Source organism: Ammospiza nelsoni, chromosome 1 (genome assembly GCF_027579445.1).
Source record: "Ammospiza nelsoni isolate bAmmNel1 chromosome 1, bAmmNel1.pri, whole genome shotgun sequence".
NCBI classification, from domain to species: domain Eukaryota; kingdom Metazoa; phylum Chordata; class Aves; order Passeriformes; family Passerellidae; genus Ammospiza; species Ammospiza nelsoni.
In genome coordinates this window covers 114,535,430-114,551,731 of record NC_080633.1, presented here as the reverse complement: position 1 = coordinate 114,551,731, position 16,302 = coordinate 114,535,430, and the positions used below count along the sequence as shown (strand labels likewise).

Below are 16,302 nucleotides of genomic sequence, written 5' to 3'. Positions count from 1 at the left end.
TCTTTTTTCTGATATCCTTTGTAATCCAAAACTGCTTAAGTACATGATGCTTCTGGGATGAATTTTAATCTAACTTTTTATGGTAGAGCCCTTCAGAATATTTTTTTTCTCCATTTGTGCTGTGCTAATGACTTTGGAATTTAAAGGTCACTGTAAAGCACAGTATGTTGGCTGAAGGAGCCCATGCAATTTTAATAGTGCTTAGCAGGCTGGTGAAAAGAGCAGTCTTTAACAGTGTGCATGTTCTGTGGGAGTTACTGCTTTATGATGTGCAGACATTGAAGGAAGAATGCCAGTGGACTGGAAAGTTGTTACAGCTTAATGATATCCTGCAGTTCGATAAATGCCAAGGCAAACCAACCGTGCTCATTTTCAAAATAGGATAAATTGATTTTGTGATAATTTCTTACATGTTTAAATAATGTCTTATGTCAATATGATTATTTTCTCTTGCTACTCACGTAGCTACTTGTCTATGGAAACTTTTCCTTTTCAGTGCACTTTTCTTTTGCCCTGAGAAGTTTATGCACCATGAGCAGGTATATAGCAAGGAAATGTAATTAAAAATTGGTTGTCTGTGTGGGTGGGTTTTTGTTTTCATCTTCCCCCTCCCCCCCTCCTTGCCTCCATGCCATTAATTAATCCAGCATTAACCAGCCTCAAAATAACAAGATATTTAAGGGAGTGGGTTGTTTGGGTTTTTAGGAGATATTCTCAGCATGTCTAGGTATCAGCATTCTGCTCCTGGTGGTGGGTATAAGGCTAGGCCTAAAGCACAGCATTAAGATTTGGTAAGATATTTCAGGAAAGAATGCGCATTGCAAATGTCAACATATTGTTATGCAGAAGTAAAATGAAAATTACCTAGAGAATGTTCATTGCTTAGAAGTTGTGGCACATGGAAATTAAGCTTAGAAATTATTACTTTCTTTTTTTAATTATTTAGTGTTAGCCATAAAACTGCCCAAACCAATATAGTTTTCTCTGCCCTTTAACTTCATTGCATCTTTTTTTCTTCATTTCCTTGCAGAATAATAGAATATATAGTTTGATATGGACTATGAGCATTCAGTCTGTCTTCCAGCTTTTAATGAAGTATCTTTGCAGGGAAGAGAGATAAATTAAAAGATTAAAAGAAATTTAATCCTCCATTTTGTGAGGTGACATGCTTTGAAGGTTTTTTTTTTGATGTGTACATATGATCTTTCCAACAAGCTGAATTTGACCTAGGCAAACTTTGTTTGTCAACTCAGAGGTTTAGAGCACTCCTGCCCACTCTGATTGAAACAAATACAGTATCATCTGTTTGACTCCAGGCTCTTCATGAGTGCTGCCTTTTGAAGATACCTGGTTGGTTTTGTTGAAGTTACTACTTACATTGTAATATTTTACATAAACTGAAATGGTATTGGTAGTGCTCGGGGTGTGTTAAATAGAAATTCAGCTGAGGTAAGCAGTATTGATAGGGTAAGCAGTGGTGAACATTAACTGAACTGTCTTTAGTGGTGCATGGAAGGGTTTCCTCTTAATTTACTCACCCAGCACTGTGCTACAGCAGGCAAAAGAACTTTGCTTTGCTCTGTTTTTCTTTGTTTACTTTTTTGTGCTGACATGTTGAATACTGTTTTGTTGTCGTAAGGAAATAATGAAAGCTGGTTATAGAATCATAAATGATGTGGGTTGGAAGGTACCTTAATCTTGTGCCATCCCCACTGGCAGGAACACTTTCCTCTAGACCAGGTTGCCCATCTAGCCTGGCTTGAACCAGCCCATAGCATTGATAAATTACCATGTACCAGCTCTTCTCCTGTGGTGCGATGTACTGAAAAAATCAAATCATCATGTGCTTCAAAATACAGTAAGGGCACAGCATGTCACCTGCCAAGTGCATTAAGGAAACAATTAAATTGATCTCTTAAATTCTATTTTGGTCTTCCCATTTCATTTTTTTTTTAGAGAAAGTTCCCATTTTGTATTTCCCATAGTGCTGGAATCAGGCAAAGAGTAGGTTTTGGAAAGGCTACAGTACGCATCACTGAGCTCTGTCTGTCTGGTACCCCTTTCTGGGGGTATTTTTTTGTGTCTTTCTGTTTCCCATATGCCTTTTTCCAACCTGTACGTGTCATTTGGCTCATTTAAATAAATACACAGGGAAAAATACAATTCAGTGGAAATCCACTATAAACTCCAGAGTTTAATGTAGTGGAATTGTAGTGAATCATGTGGTTTAAAAGAAAGAAGACATTAGAGTAACAGATGTACAGATATTTAATGTGGATTCAACTTACTTTCTTCCTAGTATTTCCTGTGATTACTGATTTTGGGATATGACCAGGAATTAAGTGTAATGCTTTGGGCATACTGTAAATGAACATGGTTTGTAACTGGATAGAGCTGGTGCTGTATCAGAACACAAGTTCCATCTTCCTGCTTTTATTAAATAAATTGTGTGTATATCTGTAATGGAAACCTTACAAGATCTGTCAGGGAATGGGAGAATTTCATATTTACAAACCCAAGCTGGTTGAAACTGTCATCATCTTGGTAACAAATACTGAAGGGTTTTACAAACACCTACTGAGGGAAGAGAAAAATATGTGAGAATTCTTGTGCTTTATTTTGGAATCTGAATGCCCAGACTTGTCTTCCTCTGAAATAAATAATTTAACTTTATGAACATCAACAAAGGGAACTTAATGCTTTCAGCAGATTCTAGTACTAAAATAACAATTCTTCAGCAAAAGATTTTTTTTTTATAAGCAGCATTATTTCAACCAATAACTTTCATAAACTTGAGATTGCCATGCCGGTTTCCATTAGTGCACCATGTATGCATTAAAGATACCAAAACAAGTGGAGTGTACCTATGCCAGGTGTGATGGCAGTGCCTAGAGTAACACAGTATTGACAGTAATATTTTTACTTTGGTCACAGTGTGGATGGGGCAACTGGTTTCATTTTCAAGAAAATTCTAACACTCCACTTAAAAATCAGTTGTAGTTTCATGCTCAGTTGGTATTTGTACCTCAGACATAAGGTATAAATTTGTGTCTGAATTGTCTGCTGTGTTTGAAAAAATACTGCATTTTTTGAACAAGGTTTCTTCATTCTCTTCATTTCCTTTTGCAAAGTAATACTGGATTTAATCAGAAACTGCACTTAGTTGATTGTGTCAGAGCTTTGTGCGGATTTAAATTCTTCAGTCTGTAGTAAAACTTGCCTGAGTTATTTTCAGGTAAATATCTGATTAATTCTAAATTCCCTGTGGATTTCTGTAGCCCAGAGTCCTGTCTATTTTAAAATAAATACATTTAAGAAAAAAATCTATGCTTCAATGGATTTTTCAGACAAGGACTGAAGCAAGTCCTTATAAATAGCAGAGTTCATAAACCGTGGGTAAGAGTCTCTGTGCATTAAGGTATAAATTTGAAGCTGTGCGTCATCAAAGGTGTGTTGTGAGGGTTCCAGCATATTTCGGTTAATAACTTCTCTTACTCTGGAGTCCAGACTGACCTGTGTATTAAAATAGAAAGTCATGTAAATAATAGTGAATAATACAGGTGGGGTCTTATTTTTCATTCATTGGTTGAAAAAGCCATCTTTTTTAAGCATTTCAGCTGGTGTCCTACAAGACTGTAAAAATTGCTAAATAAACTTCTGCAAAAAATGATTCTGTTAAAATTTGAGTGGAGTAATATCTTGAGTATGGGTAATGTCCTCACTGAGGTACCTTATTGGAACAAGGCTGTCTGCAATCCCATTATTACTGAGACCGATGGGTTATTTCCAGACCAACTTCCTGCTCTGTAGTAGAGAGCATTTATAATTTTTTGTGACAGTTCATTTCCTGGAGAGTTGGTGCTGTTGTAAAGAGACTGAGTTTGGAGTAAGAGTATGACGCAGGTGGACAGTGTAACCTGGGAAGCTGTTTCTTAATCAAATTGCTGTTAAAAAGCAGAGTGAGTTGATGTGAACCACAATGTAATGATTCCATACAACATACAGTAATGTAATTTTTTTTTTCTGCAGGTCCTATGTGTCTGTTGAGAGACATTAGTATTGCAGGAACAGACTGGGTAGATTTAAACAGCATTTTTATAAGTACATAAGTATAGCTGGCACAAAAAAAAATTAAATTGCAATTTTGTAAGGATGTTGAAAGGTTTCAAATTCTAGCCTCCTTGGCAGGATTATATTCAAACTGTACTGAGGTGTCTTTGAAACTTGACATATTTGCTAACAGCAAAATAGTTTTGAAAATTTTGGGGAAGTAATTGTGTTTGTTCTATGCCATATTTTGTCAGCTGCTCTGTGAGAAATTTGTCTTTGAAAATGACACTATTTGTGGTTACTGTGCTTTTGGAGAAATGTATACACCCTCCTCTGAGTGTAAGGAGAAAAGAAACTGATTTGTCCAACAAATAAAATTTGAGTTGGGCAAGGTGAATGTGATCAGCCATATATTTGTGCCTCAAACTAAAAATTCCACATCAGCATGGCAGGGTAGCTTAGGAAGAACTTCCTTACAACCAGTGAAAGTTTTGACCATCTCACCTCAATGGTGGGTGCCTTCTTCCCCTAAATATCTACATGATGGCAGTGGAATGTGGGGGGCGGGGGACGATTCTCCCTAAGTATTGCTGTTGCTTTAAACACATGTTAGAACTAACTGTGCAAAGAAACATCAAAGAATGTATTAAGGAAAGCAATATACCTCCTTTGGAGAGAGGATAGAAATATAATCTTCATAAATTAGTCTTGCTTTTTCTTCAATGACGCTTTTGTTGGATTCTTGTTTTAGTTCCTCACAGGCCATCCAGAAAAGCATGTTTTCCTCGCTGAATTCTGTTCGCAGAAATTCACGAAAAGCATTTCTGCCAGCTGGAGTGAGCATCAACTTGTCAAATGATTGAGCCCAGGCATTTACTTCTTCAAGAGTGGGAGCAGGGCTTAAGGAGGAAGAAGAGCAAGAGGAGAGAAATGAATGATTGTTACTCAAGCTGTTTGCAGCTGGCAGGAGGCATCTGCCCTCACAATGGAACAAAATTGTGAGGTTCATGGGGTTCTGATTCCTTGTTGCAGCCACCCAAGTGCAAACTCGTGTAAACACGTTTATAAGATGTTTTTTGAAAGTGTGCTTATCAAAAGCTCAGATGCAGGTGATTGCCTCTGCTTTGATGCAGAAATTGCTAGTGCTCAGAGTAATTGTAACAAAGAAGTACCCGTGTAACAGCTAGACATTTTTTCTATCCCTAATATTCCTTGTTAAATTATGGTTAAAAATTGAATGAAAATACATATAAAGAAGCAATGATTCAAACACTTTGAAAGGTACCCACCTGTATGTTACCATTTTGCAGGTGCTTTTACCTGTTTGATCATTTCTGAAGAAACTGTTGCCTGACTTTTGGGAGGATTTAAGCTCCAGTTTATTATTTCTGTTAGGCTGAACACTGTTGGTTAAGCTCATTGCATACTTGCTGGGTGAAACAGGGTGTATTTTTAAATTATTTCAGGAAAAAGGGAAAAATTCACTTTACAATGCTGGTTTTAATTTGTCATGGGAGTGGGGATGTGCTTACATGCTGCATATGAATGAAGTAAAATATTATAGATCAGACCTTTGTTTCATTAGGAGGTAAAAAAACAGGTGACTTTCAAATTGGGTGTAAATGACAAGTAGATAATAGTTATTTTCATATTTCAGGTAAACTATTGCAATTACTTAGTATGGCTTGTTGGGTTTGTTTCATTTTAGCTTGACAGAACACTTAATAAAGACCATACCTTTCCTCACAGTTTGGAATACCCTCTGCTTGGAGTTCATGAGATGTTCTCCTTGCTCTCTCTTCTTCTTGATTTCTAACAGTAAGACTGAAAAGTAGCAAACAAAGTTTTAGTCAACTTTGTAGAGAAAAATGCTGAACATACACCAGACACTTTTCCTTCTATACTAAAAATAAAAATTCTAAAAGGACAGAAGCTAATGATAGGTACATTACCCACAGTTACATTCTGACCTTATTTTTACAATTGTATAAACCTTGAGTGTAGCTGAAAGCTGTTTAGTATTCTATAATGCAGATTTTCTACAGAAGGAACATAGTTCCATAAAATATCTCAAGTTGAAGGGACCCATAAGGATTGTCAGGTCCAATTCTATAGATATATATATACACACACACAAGTGTGTATGGGATGCATGATGCATACCCTTTGTCACATACCAAATCTATTTATTCTCTGTTTTTGTAGTGTGTATGCTCAGTGCAATGCTTTTACTCAAGCTGGACCTGATGCACTGGTTTTATGTGAGTTAGGTTTCAAGGTAGGTGGGTTTGGATTTGTTTGTTAGCATTTTTTTTCTCCTCAGTTGTGATGAGGGCCAACATTCTGGTTTGGAATGGTGATACCATGAAAGGAAAGCCAGAGTTCAGAAGCAGGACACAAGATTTAAGTGAACTAAAGACTTCTCTATGTGGTTTTGGAAGGGTAAGCACTTTCAGAGTTCAGATCTAGATACAGCCAGATTGTGTGGTGATTGATTGCATCTTAGCAAATTGCTAATACATGTGTCAAAATGTGAAATCTGGAGCACAAAGAGCAGATCTATCATTGCTTAATATAATTTTGAGTATGTCTGAATGGAAACACTTGTTTGTAGCATTACAAAAACAAAGTTTGGTGCAGTCACTAGTGATCGCTGACAGTTTTTGATGTCCTGTAGCTGTGAACTCCTGCTTCTTTCATCAAATATTAGTTAAGATAGCTCTAGTTCTTAAAAATTTCTTTTGTGGTTTTAGATGATTAATTTTAATTTGAAACTGGATTTGAAAATGGAATTTTTGGGTTTTTTTGGGAGTGGGGACTACATTCAGTTCATCCAAGCTATGGTAGCTTAGTGAGAAATGCATATGCATACACACATGCTGTCATATAATCTGTAAAGCTACTTAAAATATGCCAAGAAGAAAAGGTCCCAGTGTTTTTTATATTTTGTATTGCCTGTTATTTATATGAAATGGGTCCTCCAGCTGAAACAAGGCAACACAGTTGCTATAACTTGTAGGGTAATACCAAACTTAAATTTCTTCCTTTGTATCTTACCTTTCTTTCATGCTAATGTTCTAAGTTTTGCTGCCTTAATCTCTAAGAATCTCATTTATCTCTTGGAAAGTTTTTGGTTAAACCAGTGGATTTTTCTGCCTGTTTTGCATTCTGAACTCTTGGCCAACTCTTATTTGCAGCCTTATTGTTTATTGGGCATCTCCTCTGTCTTTGTCTACCATTAGTCCATAATCTGCAGAGACCTACTTTTCTCTTTGCCACAGCAGTCCAAGTGTGGAAGATATAGGAAAGCTTTTGTATTGCTGAGATGGAGAGCAGATAGTGCAAACACTTTTTTTCAGCAATATCTGAACCATATGTTCAAACCAATGAACTATGTCAACTTAGCTTTAAAGAAAAAAAAAAAAAAGAGAAAAATGTAAGTAGTAATGCTAGTTCTTTTTTCTGTTAGGTTATATGGGTCTCAAACCTTTTTACCAGGGGTTCTGGCATTTTTTGAATATGTAAAGTGATATGTATTCTCACACACAGGCAGTGATACTCTTATCAGAACTATTTTTGGATTGAGGGGACCCAACAGATCCAATAGAAAGGAATACAGTCTTATGGGATAATGCACAGAAAAGGAAAAAAAACCAAAGAAATAACAAAAGCCTCCCTAAGAGAACATGCCATGCTTCAGAAAATTGCTTACAGGCAGGCTCTTTCCCTAGAAGTGTACAAGTAAACAATAAAGAGAGTAGTGCAGTACTGTATCCTCTCGGGATCTGGAAGAGTAACAGGCTGGAGGTTTGGGTTTGACTGCAGGAATGAACACAGGCTCTGAGCATCCAGCTGAGAGATTCATTTCAGTTCATTCTAAATCTACTATTAAGAATATGCTGAATATTGGATGTTCAGCAGCTCAGCAGCATGACTCATGGAGACTGTTATTTTTATTCCTATTCATAATCTTTCTGTTCCAAGAGCTTAGGCTATTTTGAGGAAATGGTCTATGAATGGGGAACATAAATAGCTTAATTACGGTTTGTTTTGCATTTCTTGCTACTAGAAAACAATTGTTTCAAAAAAAATCAGAAATTATTTTAAAGCTGAAACAAGCTACTCTGTTTCTGAGCCTGTATTGGTTGCCCAGATGATTCTGAAATGCTAATAGGAATTATAAGCATCATGAAATCTGGGTACTTTCACAAACCCTATTGAGTAAATTGCTTTCTTTGAATTGTTTGAATAGTGAGATACACAGAAAATGAGCATCCTGGAAAATATCAGGTAAAATCACAAAAAGAAAGTACTTTATCAACAATTTAAAAGGTAAAATGCAAATTTTATATACTATGATGTAGTAGATAAATGTGTCTTATTTTTTCCTTTAACTGAAAACCATTTTTGTGTAATGCAGCTCTGGACTGAGCCACTTGCAATTGCACTGGACAGCTGTTGAAATGGCATTGGAATTTGTGTGGGATGATTTAACATACATGCACTAGGACACAAACTGATCCTGTACAGGCAGAGTGTTAATATCTCTCTAAATTCTACCTTGGTTCACCTTTAAGCACCTGCTGAAAAGCTTGGTAGGATCAGAGCCTGAGTTCTTGGCATCTCACAAAAACCCCCAAACCTCCAAGCAGCCTTTTGTCCTTGCAAAATATTCACTGTTTGCATTAGGGAGGGCAGAATCCTGTGTGTCTTGCTTCTGATGAGCTGAGTACCAATAGCAAGGAAATTATCAGTCTTTTCTTCCCTTGCCTTCTAATGGTGTTCTCCAAAGCATTTGCCACAAGATGCTATTGGAAAACAACATTAGTGGAATAGATTCCTAGCCCAGGCTGTAAGGTTATTTGTGACCTCTTTCCATCACCTCAGTGTCAGGTTTGCTTGCTCTGAAGTGTTTATGTGGTGGATAGTTAATCTCTAAGAAGGATGTACTTGCTGTCAGAATTTTGGCTAAACTCTATGGCTGTTTAAGACTTGTGTTTACTTGAATGCAAGTTCTACTCTTACCCATGAGGTAACACTTTGCCCTAACCAGATACAGGGATTTTGAGTATGGGAAGATTTACTTCAATTTAGAATGAAATCACTTGGATCTGAAGGAGCTGGTAAGAAAGTGAAGGTGAACACATTGTTAATTTAGGAATCAAGTGATTCCTCCTCTTTTGCTTTGATTGATAAATTCTCTTCCTTGACAGGAGTAGGACTTTTGTAGTGGGGGTTTTTCTGAATTTTTTTCTGCTTAGCTTCTTAACTTCAGCAAATACCCACAGTGTTTAAAGATTCTGGTCCCAATGATTATCTTCATATGAGTTGCAGGTGCCATGAGTTGGCAATACTAATTAATGACAACAGATCCAGTTACCTTCAGGGGAAAAGAAGTGTGCTGGGCACCTGCTTATTCATTTTTTGACCTAAAAATTCTTCCACCTTCCCTACCTTCATTTAACACCTTTGGTGCTGATTGCCAAGGCCCAAATCTAAAAATAAACCTCTGACATATTCTGGTAATGCTTTCAGTTTTTAGTGGGAGCACTTGGTGAAGCTCAGTGCTGAGGTTAGCACAAAACAGACATTGCACAACATTGACAAAAAAAAAGAGCAATAGAGATACTGTACAGATATTTCTTTTAAAATCTGTTATTTCAATGGCAGGGGAAAGAAGGAGTACGCTGGAGTAGAGGGTTGTGTCTAGTGGTAGAGCACAGCAATCTCTTTGTGTCCCAGATCTGCAGAATTATACAATTTTTTTTTTCTTTGGCTTATGTTGTCCTGTGCAGGAGCTACGTGTCCCTTCGCTGCTATTGTGTTCCCTAGAGAGGGGTTACCATGAGCAGCTGCAGCAGCAGCACCAGCAAAAGCAGCAGGCATTGGAGCCTCGGTTCCCTGTGCTGAGCTGGGCCTGTGCAGCCCCTGGGCTCTCCGGGGTCGCCGCCATCTGCCGTTTGCGGATCTCCGTCCTCTCCGATCCCATGGGCTGCAAGCAACAAACAAAGGGGGGAGTGAGAAACATCTCTCTCTCTTTTCCTTTTTTGTTTGCTTTAAAAATCCTACCCAGAAGTGCTGAAGGCCACAGCATCAAGGGAAGTAAAAAGCTAAGTCACTGATTTTTCCCTGTGGAAGTTCTAAGGTGTTGAATCCTTTGGAAGATTCACTCATTTAAGTGCTGTGATGGAAGGCAAAGGGCTAATGAATTCTTCAGGTGCCTGGGAATGCAATGAGAGCAAAAGGTACAAGTGAGGGGTCTTGGAGAGCTAGAGCTCTTGGCACAGAGGTGTATCAGCCCAGGAGTTGAAAGGGTTTCCTTAGGTTTTGACTTGAAGGCCATCCTAAGGATAGTCGTACAGAATAGAAGTAGTTAGGACCTCTCTTTCTTTTTTCTTTCTTTTTTCTTTCTTTTTTCTTTCTTTTTTCCCCCTGATTAGCCAACTCACAGGCTTCATGATCCTTGAGTGAGACACCTGAGCTCTCCTGAAAATCTGGCCTTTGGTGAATACTGAGGATGTCTTAAACCTGCTGGCTCCCTTTGTAGCAAAGGGTGAAGGGCCAATACTCATTTCTCCATTGAAGGTCTGACAGCCACAGTTTTTAAAAACGTTTGTCTCTGTGCTTCTGTGAAGGTGAGGAGGAAACACAAAACTAGATGTTAATAATTACATGGTTTTCACTGAGCCCCCCAGCTGAAGACAGCATGAAACAGTTTTTGGTGGATGCACTGGTTGGTTTTTTGCACAGTTGTAGGAAGCCTTTTTGGAGACTGCATTTTGCAGAGTGTGCAGATAAGTGTTGTTGATGAAATGACAAGTCCCCTTGAGGTCCCTGTTCGTTTCTGACCTATCTCTGAGCTTCACATTTGCTCTACAGCACTTAATAGTGCTCTCCCTGTTATGCTGAAAGTTGTGCCATATGTAAGTGACAGATGTCGTTGAGAGATGAAATGCTAGCTTGTACAAAGATTAGTATGGCTTTCTTAATCTTATTTGTATTTTATTTTTGGATACATAGCTAGTCATCCTCCTGTGTCACAAGATCCCTTTGTGTGTAGGTTTGTTTCAGGTTGCTAAACCTTTTGAGGCATGACAATTGTAGGGGAATTAAAATTAACTGCTACCAATTTTGAATTCTTTTTTTAATCTATAATATCAAACTTGAATCTAATAAGATAAATACTTGGGGGTTAAAAGCTTTTCTTTCTAAAATGTTCATCCAGGTTTAGGAAAAACTGCTGTTTTTACTTGAGGGGGAATGTACAGATGGTGTCATGGACCCAACAGAAGTGTCAGGAGAAGAAAGAATGTTTTTTAGCAGAATGCAGCATTACATTTTGCTGCACTTTGGCTACTATGGTTTTTTCAATGTTGAATTTATTTCTGTCTTGTAGAGCTTAATAATTTTCGTATTTGTGAGAACCGCCCACTCTCCCAAGAGACAAATGCACGACACGGTAGCAGAAGATGCACCTGTGTAGCAGGAGGAATAAAATGCAAGAACAACAATATAGATAGAAACTACAACCCATTTTAAAACTCTGAAGGCCCAATCTGACAAGCAATGCCTAAATGACCAGAAATAGAAAATCAGAAAAAATAACATAGCTTCCAACTGCCCCTCCCCAACTTTTCTTGTTTCAAAATGTGAAAGGATCACTGAAATGTAAAATGTATTTGTAGATTCAGATTTCTTCCTGTCAGATTCAGATTCACATGAATGGAATGAATAAGTATTAATTTCCTTACGGATACCTGTACTTTTCTAAATGGAGCATTTTCACATTTCAATTAGAGAGTGATAGCATATAAAACATTTTTTGAAGGATCATATATCTAACAATATTTCAGGCTGCTTTGGACAGTAAACTACTATTATTGATTAGAAAAATGTCACTTGGATTCAGCGCACAGACATGTGCTGTTTATATAGCCTAATACATCCACTCCTAGTTCTGAGGTAATTTATGTTCACACATTCATATCTCTAATTCATATTAATAATGAGTTGGCCTGGGCTAAATATGATCCAGGGTCCATGTTACAGGATGGCAAGGTAGAGAGCTGAGCAGTGGTGCAGGTTATTACAGAGTTGTAGAAACTCCTTTGGTGCACTTAATACTAAGTCCCATAGGACAAAACCATGTCAGGCTGGTCACACAGAACAAGCAATAAGTGATCTATCTCAGCACTGTTTATCTAACTTCAAAAGAGCTTTATTTTATGTATGTAGGTATCTTTCTGCTGCTTCTAATATATCCAAAATTTCACTGTAGGACATGGAAACTTTCCATCACACTCTGCTGCTTCTTGCTGCAATCACCAGAGCTGCTTGCCAGGCAGTTGTTGGTTTGAGTTGTGCTGTGTGCAGGAATGGATAATGGGTTTATCAATTAATCCAGTGAATATTATTTGTAGGAATTAACAAAATTCATTGCTCCTTTAGAGTACAGCCCACATTAGCAACAATTTAAGCAATTGCTTTATTGATTTGTGGATCTGTGGGAGTTGAAGTGGTTATTGTTTTGCCTTCAGTAGACTTCAGGCTCCTTTGGGGCAAAAAAGAGAGGATATTTTTAGACCTCATAGTGAAAAGGTCTTCTATTCATGTAATTTTACAGTTGTTACTTTGGGACATCAGATTTCCAGACCACTCTGAAGGTGCTATGGGAATGGAAAAATTGTATGAGAACCCTCTGTACTGGGTGTTCTCTGCACTTTGAGACTGGAGTCTGCCTTCTCTGTCCCCACCATCTGGAACAGCAATGTGCCTTGTTTGAAAATGGGTTAGACAAGAAAACACAGAGCATTAGAAAACTGGAGATGGACTGCTATCCTGTACATGTTTCCTGAGGAATCCAAAAATGCTTTTAGGCTACTGATGGAATGATGTAAGGCACCTGTAACCAAAGGACTTCAACCCTACCATCTCATGCTCTGTTTATACTCAGAGTGGGTATGGTTTCAGCCAATTGCTGAGCATAACACAAATAGTCAGTAGGGTCTAATTTTGCTAATATTGACTCACTGTGAGGAATCAGGTCCTTGAATGGGACAGTCAGTGTCAGTGTCTAGATGGCAAGAGGGGGTTCTGTTGCACAGGTCCTCATAGTGGTGGTGTTGGCTGGGTCACATGAGGCTCTGGGACCTGCATTACTGCTCAGATCCTACACATTGCTGTCTCATGTGCCTTGGGACTGCTCCAGCACATGCATAATCCATCCCTGGTGATTGTCTGGAGCTACAAAGCATCTTCTACCTCCATAAATTGTGTGCATGAGTCTATCCTGCATGATCATTTTTGCATCTGCAGGAAGTTTCTTCTGACTATGGACAAGTAACTGGTCACATACAAGCCTCCTCTGACTACCTGCAGTCTGTGCAGAATTGGGTTGATTTTGTAGCCTTGGAGTTTCTGGATATCCTCCGCACTGGATTTTAATCAGCACACTGGAACATAAAGAAACTTTCCCAGGCAGTGGATCCTGCCTGGAATAATCCACAGAACCATCTAAATTCCACATGGACAGTGCCAATTACTCAAATACTTAAATGACAACAGGGAGTAGAAGTGTGTCAGAGGTGATCAGCTTGTCTCCAGCTGGTTCATTGTTTCAAGCCAGTCTAATGTAGCATCTCTGCAGATGCCTAGGTGCAGAGTTTCTGGATCTCCCAAGGAAAGAGACGTCCTTCTCTATGTAATGATAACAACAAATTGAGTCCATTATGAAATTGTCCCTGAATGGCAATGAAACAAAAATAGAGGAAAATTAATGGCACATGTTCTTGCTTCTTATCCTGCTAGATAGCATCTATGAATCATATAAAAAATATATGTGCTCATATTATTGAATGCTAATAAGTAATTTAAAAAAAGAAGTCCAAGGATTTAGGCAAGCATCAGTGATGCTACTTTTGACAATAGTGGCAAAACCACTTAAGAGTAATGCTGAGGTGATGAGATAAGAATGTCTGTCATAACTTTTGCATAATTCCAAAGCATACCTCTCTGACATTCAGATTATGAAGCATTTCTCCATGTAACCTTATAAACACAAAGGAGTGTAAAGGTCAGGAGTGAAAATTATTTCCCTGATTAAGAACACCTCAGGTGATATTTGGCTTAGTTGTAACATTTATAGTATTTGCTAATTTCTCAGCAGAAGGGTGGGCTACCAAGAAAATAGCATTCCCAAATGAGGTATATTTAAAATCTAAGCCACAAATGTCAATTTAAAAACCAAAACAAAACCTCAACCAAATAAAAAAAAAAGCCCTAAACCCAAGAATATGCAGAATATTGTAGACAAAATGTTCTACTTTTATCCCCACTTTATGCTAGAACACAATGTCATTTTTTCAGCTCAGCGTGCAAAGATTCTATTACTTAAACTTAATTACTGAGACCTAATGTTCCCTCCTTGTGTGCATCACCATCAGGCAGGTGTGCAAGCCTTTAGCTTGTTCTTGGGGCTGATTTGCACGGCCACAGTATGAAGCTTCCCCAGTAACTGCACAGCCTGGGAAGCCCTGTGCTGGAACACGAGCTGACAGCACTTGGAGTGAGGGCACAGATGTGGATCATATAGCCCAGTTACTTTTCAGTAAATGCTCAGGCCTGGTCCAAACTCCACTGAAGCAATGAAAGACACCTCTTGGTGTCAGCAAGCTTTGGGTTACGTAGCTCTTGCAGTTGCTGCTTTGATTTTGGATCCTCCCAGTGATGATAACCAGTGAGTTGGAAGAGATTCTGTTCTTATCTACTAATGTCATAAGAGGCTTGCAACTGGGGTCAAGTTCCAAATAAATCTCTAAATCTATTTTTTAACAATTCAGATATATTTGGGGCTGCAACAAACTCCCACTGAAGCCTGTGGCAGTTCACTGTCAGCTGAAATATGAACAGGAAACTTGATGCTCGTGCTTCTTCCTTTTCATTGACAAATGTGACAAGCAGGCTTTCTGCATTAAGCAGTGTGCTATTTTAGTCAGAAAAGAATTCTAATATATGTTAATGAACTCGCCCACACATATGCACATGCTTTAGGCATAGTTGTCAGATTGCCCACTTAGTAGGTTAAGAGCAAGAGCTCCTGGAAGTTACCTTGTATTATTGGAGATTTGGCATATTGTACTGGGGTGCCTGAAATGGATGAGAGTTTGTGACTGCAAGACAGAGGTTAGCAGAAAGGAGAGTGGCAGCACATGGAATAAACCTCTTTTTATGTCACTGCTCTGCCCAAGCCTGTTAAAGGCTTCAGTGGATAAAGTTGCAAGTAAAAGTGTTATCCTCTAACAGCTCTGGGACACTTTCTTGTCAAATGTCCAGAAACTTTGTACCTTTGCTTGTTTTACTTAATTTATTTTTCCAGAGGAGCAGCAGGTCAGAGGAGCCAAGTTCATCTATCCAGCTTAAAGGATTGCTTTCCATTTCAAAAGGAATGGCTGAAAGGGTATCACATCCACACAGCAAGAGGTAAATGGTGCCTTGATCATCTGTCACAGGTATTTTTCTACCGATGCCTTAGATGTCTTCTGCTCCTCTTTCTTTGGTATTCACTTCTGCCCAGTTGGCCACCAGGAGGCCACTCTCTGCAAAAACTTCCTGCACTAAAGGCTTTCTCTGAGTAAAATCTGACTTTCCTGTTAGAAACCTAGTCACTTGGGGCTTCAGTGGGATTTTTGTGGGGGCTTTGTTTGTGTTTCAGATGGATGTCTATATCTGCTCTGGGTAAAGAATTTCTTTAGTTTGGATTTTATCACAAGAGGCTTCATTGAAAATGTTACTCTAACATGTAATTAGCAGGGTCACTGTCACTATTTCTCCTGTAATAAGGGAAAGACATTAAAAAGTTCTTTGCTAGTTGCATAGAAAAAGCAACAAAAGTAATCTGTAGTTTCGGTCCAGCTGATTAAGTGGATGCTATGACAGTGCGGTACTATGAATGTAAGTATGGATATAACTTCATCCCATGCTGAGTCCTTCACAAACTAGGTCACTGCAAACTGCAATTAAGTTAAATCAGTGTCAGAATCTTCTACTCTGCACAGCACAAGCTGTCAGCGTCCCTTGCCTTGTCCTCTGTGGCAGCTGGGGTTGGCCTCAGTGGATCTATGTCAGCCACACTGACTGATCAGTTCTCTTAGAAGAAAAGCCAACAAAAACCCTCACAGACTTCTCCAGCGCTGGGATTTTTACCACTGCTTCAACCCTGCTTTTGCTGGCTCTGATGTCAGAGAAAGCACCTGC

At 38.5% G+C, this 16,302-nt stretch overlaps 1 protein-coding gene across 1 annotated transcript; it reads right to left on the bottom strand.

Annotated features, from left to right (window-relative positions):
* Nucleotides 1-1,974: 1,974 nt before the first annotated feature.
* Nucleotides 1,975-10,180, bottom strand: RGS20 (regulator of G protein signaling 20). Its single transcript, XM_059467996.1, has 4 exons — nucleotides 9,894-10,180; nucleotides 5,788-5,874; nucleotides 4,715-4,949; nucleotides 1,975-3,513 (listed from the first exon to the last, which is right to left on the bottom strand). Exons 1-4 carry the CDS (start codon nucleotides 10,142-10,144, stop codon nucleotides 3,325-3,327), a joined length of 762 nt encoding a protein of 253 aa, XP_059323979.1. The 5' UTR covers nucleotides 10,145-10,180; the 3' UTR covers nucleotides 1,975-3,324.
* Between the last annotated feature and the right edge of the window lie 6,122 nt (nucleotides 10,181-16,302).